The sequence below is a fragment of the Pogona vitticeps genome, chromosome 4 (genome assembly GCF_051106095.1).
Source record: "Pogona vitticeps strain Pit_001003342236 chromosome 4, PviZW2.1, whole genome shotgun sequence".
In the NCBI taxonomy this organism is placed as follows: domain Eukaryota; kingdom Metazoa; phylum Chordata; class Lepidosauria; order Squamata; family Agamidae; genus Pogona; species Pogona vitticeps.
Genome location: NC_135786.1, coordinates 194,995,239 through 195,009,627, shown reverse-complemented (window position 1 = coordinate 195,009,627; position 14,389 = coordinate 194,995,239). Strand labels below are relative to the sequence as shown.

The following is a 14,389-nucleotide window of genomic DNA, read 5'->3' as shown; positions in this document are numbered from 1 at the left end:
TACTTACACTTTCGAAATCCAGTTTTAGAATAAGTGAACCATGGGACATAGTGAAGTTTATTTTGATAACTGCAGATTCACAACTCATTTGTATACATTGAACTAGCTCCACAGCTGTTTTGGTTCAAGCAATGGCTGGCATATTTACAGCACAATATTGTACTACAGTGTGTACTTTTTATGTACAGTGGTGCCTCGCTTAGCAATGTTAATCCATGCAGAAAAAATCACTGCTAAGCGATAACATCGCTAAGCGAAAATAAAAAGCCCATAGAAACGCATTAAAACACGATTAATGCGTTCCTATGGGCTAAAAACTCACCTTTAAGCGAAGATCCTCCATTGAGGCGGCCATTTTCGGTGCCTCTTAAGCAAGGAAACACAGCGGGCGGCCATTTTGTTTACCCGGCAGCTATTTTGAAACCACTGATCAGCTGGCCGAAAATGAAGGCTTTGTGATGATCACTTCCCTGCAATCATCGCAAAGCAAAATTTCCCCATAGGGACCATTGCAAAGCGATCCCTTTTGCGATGGCAAAAGTCCATCGCAAAGCGATTTCATCGCTATACAGAGCGATCGCTATGCGAGGCACCACTGTATTCTTTTGGTACACATACCCAGCCTTGCTTCAGAAAAGCTCAGTATACCTTCTTGTTTATATATGAAAGAAGCTAGTGGCTGCATCCTCAAAAAGTTCCTGTGCAGACAGATTTGTTCATTGTCAGTATACTGTGTCTCTAATATCTGAATATGGCATAAATGCTTGCCCCTTGAAGTGTAGTATTTGTCTTTCCAAAGATGTGCATTATCCATTGAAAATGAGTTGTTTGTTCAAGTGTCTTTAATACTTTCATTTGTACTTTGGTGCCACAAGCTTTGAAGGTTAGACTAACTAAAGATATGTCACACAAATTAAAGGGCTTAGCTGTGTGTGAAGCAAACTGGTAACTGCCAGTAATGTTAATTTGCCTTCATTCAAAGCTGAGCTAACTTAATTAAGAGCATGGCTCTTTGAAAGGGAGTATACAGAATGTGAAAAGATATGCAGTGAAAAGATATGCAAAAAGCAGTCATTCTCCTGCCCTTACCCTACATGGGCTTATTAAAAGAATAAGCTGGTTTTAATTATTTTTTGCATGGTAAGTTTAAAATTTAATAGATAATGCATTAAGAACATGGTGTTGAAGCCATTTGGTAAGTGTGTTGGATGTGTGCTAGATACAAACAGATAAATGATGTGTGCGTTCTTTGGTGTAAGCCTCACTGAGTTTAGTAGGGTTTAGTCCTGAGTAAATATGTATAACTTTGTACCATTTATATCTCAGTGTATTTATATGGCACTGCGTGGCTCTAGAAAGATTGCACAATATTTAAGCAGCTAAAATATTTTGTCAGTTTGTTGAATTATATAGACATTAAACTGAATTAGTGTAGGAGGAAAATTGACGATCAATTCAGTGTTGTGTGGCTGTTGCTTTTTCTTATATTGTCCTGCTGGATTATGGCATCAAGGAAACTTTTTGTCAGATTTCTTTATTCGGTCCCTGCTTACCGGAGAGTATGTCCCACTAGAGCTTGCTTCTAATTAAAAATGTATATGAAATGAAAATTCTGCTTGTTGGGTGACGGATTTATTCCTGCTCATAAATGCTGAGTTGTTTTATGTGGGAATAAATACATAAAGCAGCACTTCATAGCACTTTTTGGAGACTGAACATTTTATTATGCATTTAAATTCATATTGTAGAATTCTGACAAAGCTTTTGGAGGTATCAGATGACCCTCAAGTGTTGGCTGTAGCTGCTCATGATGTGGGAGAATATGTCCGACATTATCCTCGAGGAAAACGGTATGGAAACCCTGGCTTTTGTGTCAGCTTTGAATGGCCAAGCATTTGCTTAGGATCCAGGGAAGAGTTTTTGGGACTGCATGTCCGGTGGGCAGAGATGAAAGTATCTGTGATTACTGTTGAAAATAACATGCTTTCAGCTTTTAAATGGGAAGATCTTTAATGGCATCTTGAGAGGTTAACTGAAGATGATTCAGACTTATGTAGTTGAGTGTTTAACTGTTCTTTTGGATTTCTCTTTAAATGCTGATTATTAGAATTTAAAGTGTCACCTAGAAAATAATGAAAAAGGTAGGGTGGCATCTTTTCTGTGGAACTATTGGATCTTTTTGTTGTGCCCATTTTAATGTGATCATGAAATATGTTTATTTTCCAGCTGCCCATAAACCTTTACAGACTTGCTGTTTTAATATTTAATTTTGGCTGTGACATTTTTAAAGTCCAAGTAAAGAACTGATTTGTACTACTAAACTCCATTGACCTTAAACCAGAAGAGCTTTGGACTGAAACCAGAGATGTTGTTATGGAAGATTGCAAAAAGGCTATTTCTGTAGACAAAAGAAAAGTCTCAAAGAATGACAGATTAAATGCTTAAAATTATTATTGTTAGATAAGAAGCAGAAGCAAAAGGTGACAAAAATACAGTGGTGCCCCGCTTGATGGGGAAATTGCTTTACAATGACTTTTTTGCTATCACTATTGCGATCTCAAAACGATGATTCAAAGGGTTTTTTTTTTTTTGCTTAACGATGATCGGTTCCCTGCTAAGGGAACCAATTTTTCGCTTAACAATGTTTTAAAACAGCTGATCGGTGGGTCGCAAAATGCCTCCCCGCTATGTTTAGGACGTATTCCTCACTTTACAGGCACCGGAAAATGGCCGCCCTATGGAGAATCTTTGCTGCACGATGAGGTATTTCCCCCATTAGAACGCATTAACCGGTTTTTAATGCATTCTAATGGGTTTTTTACTTTCGCTTGATGACAATTTCGCTCTACAGTGATTTCGCTGGAAGGGATTATTCTCGTCAAGCGGGGCACCACTGTAGGGTCATAATTAGAGATGGGGATGAACTGCTGGTTCAGCGATTCATCACAATTAGTTTCCCAGACAAACAGCTGATTAGCATTCTCTGTTTCATATTCAAGAGTCTCTATTTTCCAACCACCTGACCAAGCAACCATTACACATCCAGGCATGGCAAGGGGAGGCTGCTATATTGCTTCTCAGACTGGCTACACTCTAGAGTTTTCTTGCCTGTTCTGAGTCTTCGCTACACTGAGGATTGAGTGTAGGTGTGTGAATGTGGGCTAACTGATTCTCTTGTATGAGCTTTGGCAAAGTAAAATTTGCTTTGAGAAAATCTCCAGGCACAATGCAAAAACCACCCAAAAAAACCCAGTAATTTCACAGCTTTAATGAATGAGCTGCTGAATATTAATCTCTTTTTAAAACACCTTTTAAAATACCTACCATGTACATATAATGCAAATACAGAAATGACCAGAATAGACTATATTGCTGGGAAAAGTGGAGTGGAGCAGTAGGAAAAGAGGAAGATCTAACATGACATGGATTGATTCATTAAAAGAAACCACAGATGTTAGTTTCCAAGATCTGAGTAGAACTTAATGGAAAATACAGTATTGCTAGGAAAGGGTCGAGGCAGCAGGAAAAGAGGAAAACGTGAGATTCTGTTGGTTTGCAAGATCTGAGCAGAGTTCTTAACATTTCAGGAGTAAGTCACTCATATAGAGTGAAGAAGGTGGGAGAAGCAAGATGGTTTTCCCTCCCATCTGTCTCCTTCACTTTCATTGCAATCCCCCCCATGCTGCAGCTGTCCTTTGCTGCTGCTGCTGTCTCCTTACTCATGAGTAAACCAGATAACTGTGCTTTGAGAAAATCTCCAGACATAGCACAGAAAACCCATTAATTTTACAAGTTAATGAGTGAGCTGCTCAATCTTATCTCTTTTTAAAATGTCTTTCTAAAAGTAGTTAAAAATATGTGGCCAGGTTATAGATATGTGGTAATTTTAATACGAAATAGTCAAATAACTCTAGTTGGAATTATATAGGTAACTAACAGAAACAAAAGTCTTTAATGTAATATGTTTAAGTACGGATAATATGTGATAATGTATGTCATGTTATATTCCCTGTTATCCCAAGTTATTTCCCTTTACCCTTGAATAGGAAATATATAGCTAAAGGGCTATTTGAGCCAAGCATTGTTTCATTTATTTGAAATTTTAAAAAGAGGCTGCAAGGGACCATTTTTTTCCAGGCATGCATTTTTTCTTATCAATGTATTTGATCTTTTTTTCAATCCCCTGAGATTTTTGGTAATTTGCTTCTGCACAGGGTAAAAACAATGTTTAAAAATCGTACGTTTTTGCCCAAATGTCCTGAAATTTGGCGCAAAGCAGGAGCAGACTGCCTTCTCCCCCTGTACCAAGCATGGTGCTGGTCTGATTCCTGGTTTTTATGTTAGAACTTTTTGTTTGGACTGCCACCCTTTTTAGAATTAGCTAGTAGAATGTGCTTTTTAAAAGCTGCACCAGTATCATGACTAGGCTACCACCCAGTTATAATAGAGAACCTTCTCCAGAGCTCAGCAAGTATAGTTTCCAGGATAGGACATGTCTTTCATCGGCGTTTCAGCTGTTCACTTTCCTGCTTTGGCACTTCCTTCTTTTACTACAGTATCTAGTGCCTGGTATTTTTGTTCAAATGTCAGCATTTTTAACCCTCAAAACACTGAGGTGAACTTCAGCAATTCTTTAGGTGTGATGTTACCACACAAAGTGCAAACAGGGTTTCTTAGATTAGCCTGTATCTCCTGTGACAACAAATATGACTGCTTCACCTATTTTGACTATTTCTTCCAAACCCATAGCAATGCCTTAATTTAAATATGCAGATGGCACCAAATTATTTGCAGAAAATAGCAACAACTTGAAACATCTATTGATGAAGTTTAAAGATGAAAGTACAAAAGCCAGGATTACTTGATTTTAGAGAATTTCACAAGAGAGTCACCTCTGAATACCAGACATGCTTCAGTATATTTCAGATGCATAGAAATGTATCATTTGTCTACTAGCAATTCATGGTTGGGAGATGATGTCTACTGATGTCTACTCATATTTTATATATTTTGTATATAAAATAGTTAAGGTGCCACTACGTTTTTGTCTTTTTCATTTGTTCTTTTATTTTTATTTCTTAATTTTGTTTTTACTTATAATGCTCACAGATTAACACTGCTACCTCTTCGACAACTACTGCTGATAACTGGAAGAGGAAGAAGACTTTTGTGAGGGCACAAAGCCATGATGTCCCTTCTTTTGTACTATCCTTTTTACTCTCTCTTATTCTTTCCAGTGTAATTGAGCAGCTTGGTGGAAAACAACTTGTAATGAACCACATGCATCATGAAGACCAACAAGTTCGCTATAATGCCTTGCTTGCTGTGCAAAAGCTGATGGTTCACAATTGGTAGGTGTGATAGCTAACTTATGTACATTTTTGACAGAATGAATCTCTTTTTTATGATGCATATAGGGCTGGTAATTGATTATGACATCCAGTATTGTGTGAATGTGTATGTTTTTTAATGTTACTTCTGTGGTATAGTGGATAGGGTGATGGACTAAGACTCTGGAGAACTGGGTTTGAATCCCCACTGGGTCATGGAAACTCACTGGGGGAATGGAGCTGGTAAAACCATTCCTTAAATATCTCACGTACCTTGAAAGCCCTATTAAAGTCACTATAAGTCAATTGCAACTTGATGCAGAACACACATATTTGGTACAGCAATTATCTGAGTACATTTATCTCATTTATTTTATACTTTCAGTTGTATACTTGTATGGCTTTTTTATGAGCTTAATGAAAGACTTGTATTGTTGTTTCTGTGGGGTTTTTTTTATTAAAGAAAAAAAGTAAAATGGACCCAGCAGATGACAGTATCTATGGATGTCAGATGAAATGTTTGGATGACAGCCTTTTTTGCTGTCAGCCCCTTGCTCCATTTTGCTACGACAAAATAACAAATTTAAGTGAACCGTATGAAAAGAAGTTTGACTGAAACACTAAACATATGATGATCACTTTGCTTTTAGTTAGAATGCCTTATTCCAAGCCATTAATGTGTATCCATTAGGATGCCTTCCAGAAAAAATCCATTAACATATTCATCAAAGGTTTGTTGGACAGAAATGCAGGATATGTATGTCTTCTGAACTGTGAATACTTAAGAGAAAAATGAATTCTTAAACGTTTTTCACTGATTATAAAACCTTTGTTGCAAGCTGCTGCATTCATCGTATACAACTGAAAGTATAAAATAAATGAGATAAATTTACTTTATAAAGTAGATGAAAGATTAGCAATGTGATATGAACTTAGCAGCTTGTGATGTTAAACCTTTTTCTAAACTAAAACTTTTTTGTTTACAAATCCTGTTCGTTATTTCTGAAAATGGTGATCACAAATTGTTATTTCATTGGCCAGCCCTGCATAATCAAGATGGCATGATACATTCGCTGTGCATGTTTTATCAATGGTGCTGTTGTTATTTTTAAAAGGGAAGTGTAAATTCAGCCCTTATCTGAGACAATGTTTAAGCAGCAGTGCAAAAGGAACACTGGTTGTTTACATGATTTTAATAAAAAAAGATACAGTACTTTAGGAAGGAGTCCCTATTACAAGTTAAATGGCAGTTCCAAACTTAGTGAAGGGATGTGAGGATGGTTGTTTAGTGGTGGCACACACTGGGTAGAGGAAGGTGGGGTGAGCTCCACACAATGTACATTGAGGTCTCTGTTGAGCAACAGGACAGGACTGAGGGCCTGAATTTCAGATTCTGACCAAGATAGAAATCCAGGATAGCCATTTTACTCTTTTTGCAGCAAAACAGAGAGCTTGAGGGAGCTTGGACTATTTTTTCCTGGCATGATTTCTGAACTTCAGCTCATGAATCCTTGTGCCAAAGAAAACCTGTTCATTGTCCATGTGTCAGAACTCAATTTTTCAAAGTTCTTGTTGAGGCAGGAGCCCAGGGTACAGATAGGACCTGAGGAAGGAGGCCCTTGCTTTGTGGGATCCCATATTGGCACAGTCTTCAACCCCAGCAGCCCTGAGGGAGCTTGGTTAAATGGATATAGCAGTTCTGTTTTAAATTTTCTCAAAGCAGTAATGTAGGCACTTCCTGAAGCTTCAGGAAACCAAGTTTGAAAGCCCAAGACAGTGTTCTTCTTAGCTGAGGGATGAAGATTGTTTTGCTCAGAAGAAAGTACATCTCGCCAAGGAGCAATTGCAACTTCTTCAAGGGATTAATTATAATTCTACTACTTCCTTTGGCCTCTGTGTTACTTTAATTCTAAACAATTAACAGAATTGTCGTGGTGCTATCATTATTTTTTACACATTATTTTCTCACACGTTTGAGAACACTTTTACTTTTCTGTTTGGCAAGGGGTCCTGAGGGTTGCTCATCCTGTCTATTATTATCTCTTCTATTTTCTTTATAATCAATACAGTGTACTGTATTTTAAATCTGGCACAGTCTGAAAGGCTCCTGCTATCTTTTTCATGTAAGATAGGTGAAGCAGTAGATTGCATTTCATGTCACAAAAATGTTAACTGATTACAGTCGTCAAACATTTTGTTCTTTATGGGCACTTCCTTCCTTCCTTCAAAATTCTTACCTTCAGAATAGTGTTCAGGTGCTGGAGAAGTCTTTGTGCTAATGTAGAACTCATAATAGCTGTGAGAAATAATTAAAACATTCATTTCCCAATCCCCTTTCCCAGATCTTTGCACTAAGACAAACTTCAGGGTGTAGTTAACTACATAGGAAGTTGGTTTGCTTCCCATTTATAATAAGCTTGAAATAGCTCTGTAGGATCTAAAATGCTACAGCAGTCTGAAGACAAGATTTTTGTCATTATTTCCAGTGTTTCAGTTGCCTGAGTGCCTTCTTCCATGCAATGATAAATGACTGTGGAAATGGCTCCTAGCCACATATTTGTCATCTTCTGTACCTTTAATCCAGCACAAATGGCTTATGAACACCTGCTTGGCTGAAAAACGAACTGACACGAACCACTGGTTTGGTGGTTTGCGTTCAAATCTACTTGTTACATCTTGTCTTCTAGCATACCTTGAATTCTTATTCAAAAATGATTTTTGTTTCTGCAAGTGCCTGCCATTCTCTGAATCTGTAAAGGAGCTTTTTTGGTACCTTTCTAGTTTTAGTCTTTGAAAAAGGAAAGAAAAAAGCTCATCTGAAATAACAGCTTAATTTTAGATCATCATTTGAAGTATTTTTCCTGTAATAGAGACTCATCAGGTACATGTCCTTCATGGCCCCCTCAATACAACTAATACTTTGTAAATGTGTGAACTGGAAAAAAGCAAATAACTAGCCTGACTGTTATATATTTGGTTATTATGGGCTATTATTGCTACCCCATTCCTTGGGAACAGAATAAAGACGGGCTTCTAAAATGTCATACTGCAGGCTGTGTAATCTAATACTCCCATTACCTATCCACTATAATTATATAGCCTAGGCATACTCTAGGAGCTTATTGTGTCCTCACGTATGCAGAAGGAAAGACATCAGAGGTGAGAAATACAATTTTGTGACAAAAAGCTTCTGAAAACATCCTTTAATTTTTTGTAATTGTATAGAAGGATGCTATTCTTTCATGTATGCACTCTGGTGCAATTGAAAATGCAAGGTGTAATGGGCAGTGGGTGGATCACTCATCCAAAAGGCCAGCAAGCAAAGAACATATAAGGACTCGGATACAGGGAGTCTCTATAAGCTGATGTTACAATGGGAACTTCAGTCGTCTGCATAGCATACAATCTTAAGATAGGCTTGTAAGACCACTGATAAGGAAGAAATACTTACGCAAGCCAGCATAGAGGGCAGAAGCTTCTAAAATTTCCTTCTCCATGAGCAACCCCTTCTCTAAGCTTCGACCTCTAAGTCTGTGGTTGATTCTCTAAGAACCACTATAGCTTGCCTGTCACCCACATGGAGAAGGCCACATTTAGAAACATTGCTTTATAGATTGACTATTATGCAAAATGTTGCCTTCACCGCATGAAAAGACATAATGTTAAGGCATTCGAAAAATAAAGAAAGAACTCTTAGTTTAAATCAGATGCAGAATTCTGAAACAATTAAAACTCATTGATGATCAAGAAGCTTTTTCTATATCAACAAGCTTGCAGATGTCTATTTACCACTTGGAATTGGTGTTGCAGTTGAGTGAAGTTATGCAAACTATCTTTATATCTGAAGTTAATATTTTGAATGTTTCTCTTTGTGAGTTTCATAATGAATGTCTGGTTTCCTCTTGCAAAGATTGACTTCTTGCACTTCCTGATTTCAAGAGTTTCATATTGGGATTCTATTCAGTAGTAATAATAATCATAACATGCCATCAACTTGATTCAGGTTTATGGTGACCCGCCCAGGATTTTCTAAGCACAAACTAATTAGAAGTAGTTTATCATTCCTGGGGCCATGCATCCTGCCTAAGGCTGCACAAATGGTGGACATGTAAATTATCAGCCATACAGGCTCTCAGTGGGTTCAGCTGGCTTCTCCTGGCAGGCACAGTAGAGATTTTTAACTCCCAGCAGTTGACTCTGTAGCTAGGTGCTCCAACTCACTGAGTAATAACAACTCTATCAATTCTACACTGCAGCTCTTGTGTTTTTTCTTTTCTTTCCACTACCCCTAGTATCTCACTATATCATCAGGATAATGTTGCCATTTACGTATTTCCTGATGACAGTAATCTCTTTTCTGATTTTTTTATAGGAGGAAACAGTGTTTTAAATTGTGTGTGACTCAATTGGTCGCAGTTTACTTCTGCCTCTTAGAATGATGTTGTTATGGTGTAAAAATGCAGTGCTTTTCAATATGCAAATTATTTCCTGCTCAGCCTACTTAACTTATTTTTATTCATGTGGATGAAGAAAGTAAATCAGATTACCAAAGCAAATGAAGTTTCAAGTTAAATTTTAATCTACTGAGGTTTAATTCAAAAGTCATCTTAACATCCTACAAGAAATAAAAGCTTGAGAAGTTCTACATGAGTAAACATTACATGAGGCCTGATTGGGTCAAATATAAGCACTTCAACAAAACTTTCAATCAATGGGAAATGATACACAGTCTTAACTCTCTCTTTTCTTTCTTAACAATGGGGCCTAAATGAGCATATCTTTAACTTTGTTCAGGCTGGTCTGGGGATCCCTAATATGCCTAAAATTCTGTAAAATTCATGTATGTAATTGCCACTTCTTAATAACTATATTCCTTAAATTTGTATCTTTAATAATATTGGCTGAAATGCTGTTGCTTGGGGAAGAAAGTTACAGCTAGAGTAGGTGCATTGAATCAGTGTAGATTTGGCAAGTCAGCTCCTCCATAAGTTCCATTGATTCACATGGGCTTCCTCTACTTGTGATTTACTTTAACTTTTGAATCAGTGGAACTTTCAGAAGAATTGATGCACCAAATCCCCACTGATTCAGTGGGCCTACTCTAGGGCAACTTACTGTCCTAAGAATTTCAGCCACTAATATCCAGCTACTAGCTCAGGGGTGAGTTTGATCATGAGGTACGTGTGGCCATCTGGGTGTTTATTATTGGACCCAAACTCCCATGATCCCTCAGTAGTACTAGGCTTGGACTAACACGTCAGCTTTGAGAGGTTCATGTGTAACTCATTCACATATTAGCAGCTGCCTACTGAAGAAATAGTTCTGGCCTCTCCATGACAGTACCTTGATCTGGATTATAACTACTTTCAATGTTTTGGTAAGCCAGTCCCATCCTTAAGGTATCCAAACTTCAGTGAATAGTGCATAATTCATAGAAAATTGCTTTCAGATAAATTCATTCATTATGATAATTTTTGGTTGTTGCACCTTTTTTCCCTTTCTCATTTAAGAGATTTTTATAGCAGTTCACTTATTCTATCTGTTCACTGTCCTCATACATTATAAGTAGACATGGTGACAAATAAAAAACAAATTGCAGTATTCATTGCAAATCTCTGATTCATTAAATATTCATCCCTTCCTATTCATGAATTACAGAGACCCCAATGAATATGAAGGGACGAATATTTGTCAATTTTTATTAGTCACACACACGAAGAGACCGTACCACTATGACCTTACCACTCTGCCTGTGGGTCCGCTGATCAGGTGATCAGCAGGCCTGTAGGCAGCCAGCCAGCCCCACAGCCACCCTCACGGCCTGTCTCCCATCTCCTTCCCCTCCCTACCTTAGTTGCTGCCTATATCCGCTGCTGCCCTGCACCACCATCCATCCATTGCTGCCCGCTGTGGTGGCCTCCGCAGCCTGCCTTAAGCAAATCTGTGCTGCCCTTTGCAAAGATGGTGGCTGTGGCTTCTCTTAGGTAGGGAAGCTGCAGCTGCCATCTTTGCAAAGGACAGCCCAGATTCCCTTAAGGCAGGCCATAGCAGTGGAGTCCGTCGCAGAGGGCGGCAATGGATGGTGGCTGCAGAGGTTGCCATTGCACAGGCCACCGCAGTGAGTGGTGGTGGATGAAGGCTGTGGAGGCTGCCATGGCACAGGCCACCGCTGGCGGCTGTAGCAGCATGGACTGTAGGCCCAGATGACAGCAGCCAAGGTAGGGATGCAACAGGGGTAGTGGAAAGGGGGCTGGGGGTCAGGGGTCAGCTTTTTTATATATACAGCCTCAAGCTGTTTTGTGATTTGTTGGTTCATTGGTGGAGGAATTCATGGTTCGTGGTTTGTCAACTTTGACGGACTACAAACCAGGACACGGTTCATCCGCATCTCTAATTATAAGCTATGGAGAGATCAGAATTTGAAAGTATCATGGAGTTTATGAGTGCTGGCCATAGTAGAGCATAGGATGATAGGAGAATGTCACAGTGTGAGGACCCAAAGATAGAAATAAAGATTGTCTGACTATAATTGATAAGTACTGGTATAAATTTCTGTAAAAACGTATGCAACCTCTTTGCTTAAGATGCAGGTTGATATGAGCAAAGAGAATGATTAAGCATTAGTTAATGCTCTCTCGGCACCCAAACACAGTGTTGCAGGAACTCTGAGATGACTGGGTTATACTGGCAGGATTCCACAATCAGACTCACAGATAACGAAAAATTAAGGAGAGAGATTTTGAGTCATCACCACCAAGAGTGATCCTTCACAATTTGCGTGTGTGTGTGTGTGTTACTCAAGTTAAATAGTCTTAGCCCCTGTTCTAGTTTGAGTGTATTGAACTTGGGTGACTATTAAATGATGCCAGACATATGCTGGTCAACGTTTGAGGATCAGACAGAACAACTTTGGTGGTGGTGGGAGTTTGAACGTAACATTTATTGACATAGTCGAGACAAGGCACAAGCTGAAAATGTGGACTGTAGTTCAGATACAGAGATCATATTTGCATTTTGAAGGTGCCAGATTCAATCACATTATTTCCAAATAGGGTGGGGAAAGACTTCTAACCAAAAGTCTACATAGCTTTTGTGAGTGACACAAATAGACAGCCTTCGTCTATTGGTTTTGCATTACAACTTCCATCAGCCTTCACCAGCATACTCACTGGTGAATGATTGTCACGGTTGTAGTTGAGATATCTGGCACAGTGTGATGTACTTGTTTGGAATCATCTTTTGAAAATGACAATCACTACTACTTCCATGTGGAAATAGATCAGTATTTTAAAAAACCCTTCTCCTTCCTTTGCCCTTCCTTTCTTTCAGGGAATATCTTGGAAAGCAGCTACAGTCAGAACAGCCTCAAACAGCCACAGCACGGAGCTGAGACTGCTTTAGTAACTGGAGAAGTTGTAGCTACCTTGAAGTGCGAGTAACAACATCATGTGGTTGCAGTCCCCTCACCGCCTGTCCTGCTATTGTGTAGATCTCTTTCAAAATATTATTCCAATATAATTACCTGAAGTACGATGTATTGTCTGGTAAACAGTTTTTGTCAGTTTGCTAGCTACAGTCCTTCTGCATTGCAAAAATATCCAAGAAATATGATACATGTTGCCTTTATTTTGTGTATTTATTGTCTCTTCAAAACAAGGGCAGAAAAAACATTAAAGAATAATCATTCCATATCATTCATTGTCTGTGTTAATTATTGTTTTCCATTTGCTATCAACTGTGTTAACTTTAGAAAACTGATTAGATTAATTTCTTTTGGGGAGGTTAAAAGCACTTCTTAAAGCTCTGTCAAGTCAGTTGAGGAGCAATTCATTTGTCTCTCTAGACAGCGTAATATCTTCAGAGTTCTGGCACACATAGCAAATGGCCAAGCAAGAAGGCTTCTGAAAAAGTTCATATTATAAATTATAAGCCATGATCTTTTCTGTGTTTGTTTGGAAACCTTATACATTGCAGTCTTATATTCAGAATTCTACATGTCTGACTGAATCTACCTAAGTTCTACTGAGTTCAGTGAAGCATGTTCTTAAATAAATGGATATAGAAATGCTGCTTTAATTACTAGCAGGTATATGATTTAATTATCTAAAAGAAAACAGAAGAAAATGGTATGTAGGTTTCTCCCATTTAAGATCTACATAAAGGTTTACATACGCACATAGCAATAAACTATACATCTCTATACATAGTATATCAATGAATTATACCATCAAACTATACATACATGCACATATATACACTGTAAAGTTCTGATATAAGCATTGTCACAGTCAATCAGTTTCTTTGGTGTCCTGCCCACTTGGTTCTTGTGTAGGCTTTTTACAGCTGTGGAATCTCTAGACAAAGTCAAATTAAAGAATTCCAGGAAGTCATGATAAAAGAGAATTCCACTCAAGAAGCTGCTATCTAATTATGTGGCTTGTTAGTTATGTAGTGAATTGGTGCGTATCTGTATAATGTATTGTATAATCAGTAACTGACTTGGACTGCTAATCACTGTCTTCCTTATTAAGTGTAGCATCTGTGAAGTGCTCAAAGCAATATGTGGATTTAATGGCTAAGATATTCACAGGAAATGAGAACCGGATCACATTGAAGCTTGGCTTTGCACTAGATATAATATGGGTGTTGCAGAGTCTAGAATTTTTATGCTGTTGCAAAGTGTCTCCAGGCTTGCTAGTGCCCATGTCAACGAGATACATTACATGTGTCCAGTTTGACAGTAAAAAAAATAAGAGCTTAGGAGTGCCGCAAGGCTGATGAAATTGACACTGGTTCAAACGAATTAGTGTCCTTTCCCCAAGGATTTTTTTCTCTTTTTATTTCTTCACGTCCTTACAGATCTGTATGATTCTTTGTAACCCAGGTGCAAGAATTGGTTTGGAGGTTATCAGTGATCTACTATCCATTGTTCTCTTTGCACTTATCTACCAGTTTGTTGAGAGCAAAGCCCTACTGCCAGGCCTCTTCAGAATGCCACTAGGTCTCATATATTTAGAGGCACATAACCTAAAATATCTCAGTTTGCAAAAAGGTTTTAT

The 14,389-nt window shown here is 38.2% G+C and overlaps 1 protein-coding gene across 1 annotated transcript in view; it reads left to right on the top strand.

Moving 5' to 3' along the window:
• ATP6V1H (ATPase H+ transporting V1 subunit H) overlaps positions 1-13,024 on the top strand; it is a 44,844-nt gene extending 31,820 nt beyond the window's left edge. Inside the window, exons 12-14 of the mRNA XM_020795958.3 lie at positions 1,749-1,850; positions 5,238-5,351; positions 12,660-13,024. Of these exons, the coding sequence (XP_020651617.1) occupies positions 1,749-1,850; positions 5,238-5,351; positions 12,660-12,720 (277 nt within the window). The 3' untranslated portion in view covers positions 12,721-13,024. The remainder of the gene's footprint in view (positions 1-1,748; positions 1,851-5,237; positions 5,352-12,659) is intronic.
• Positions 13,025-14,389: the final 1,365 nt, after the last annotated feature.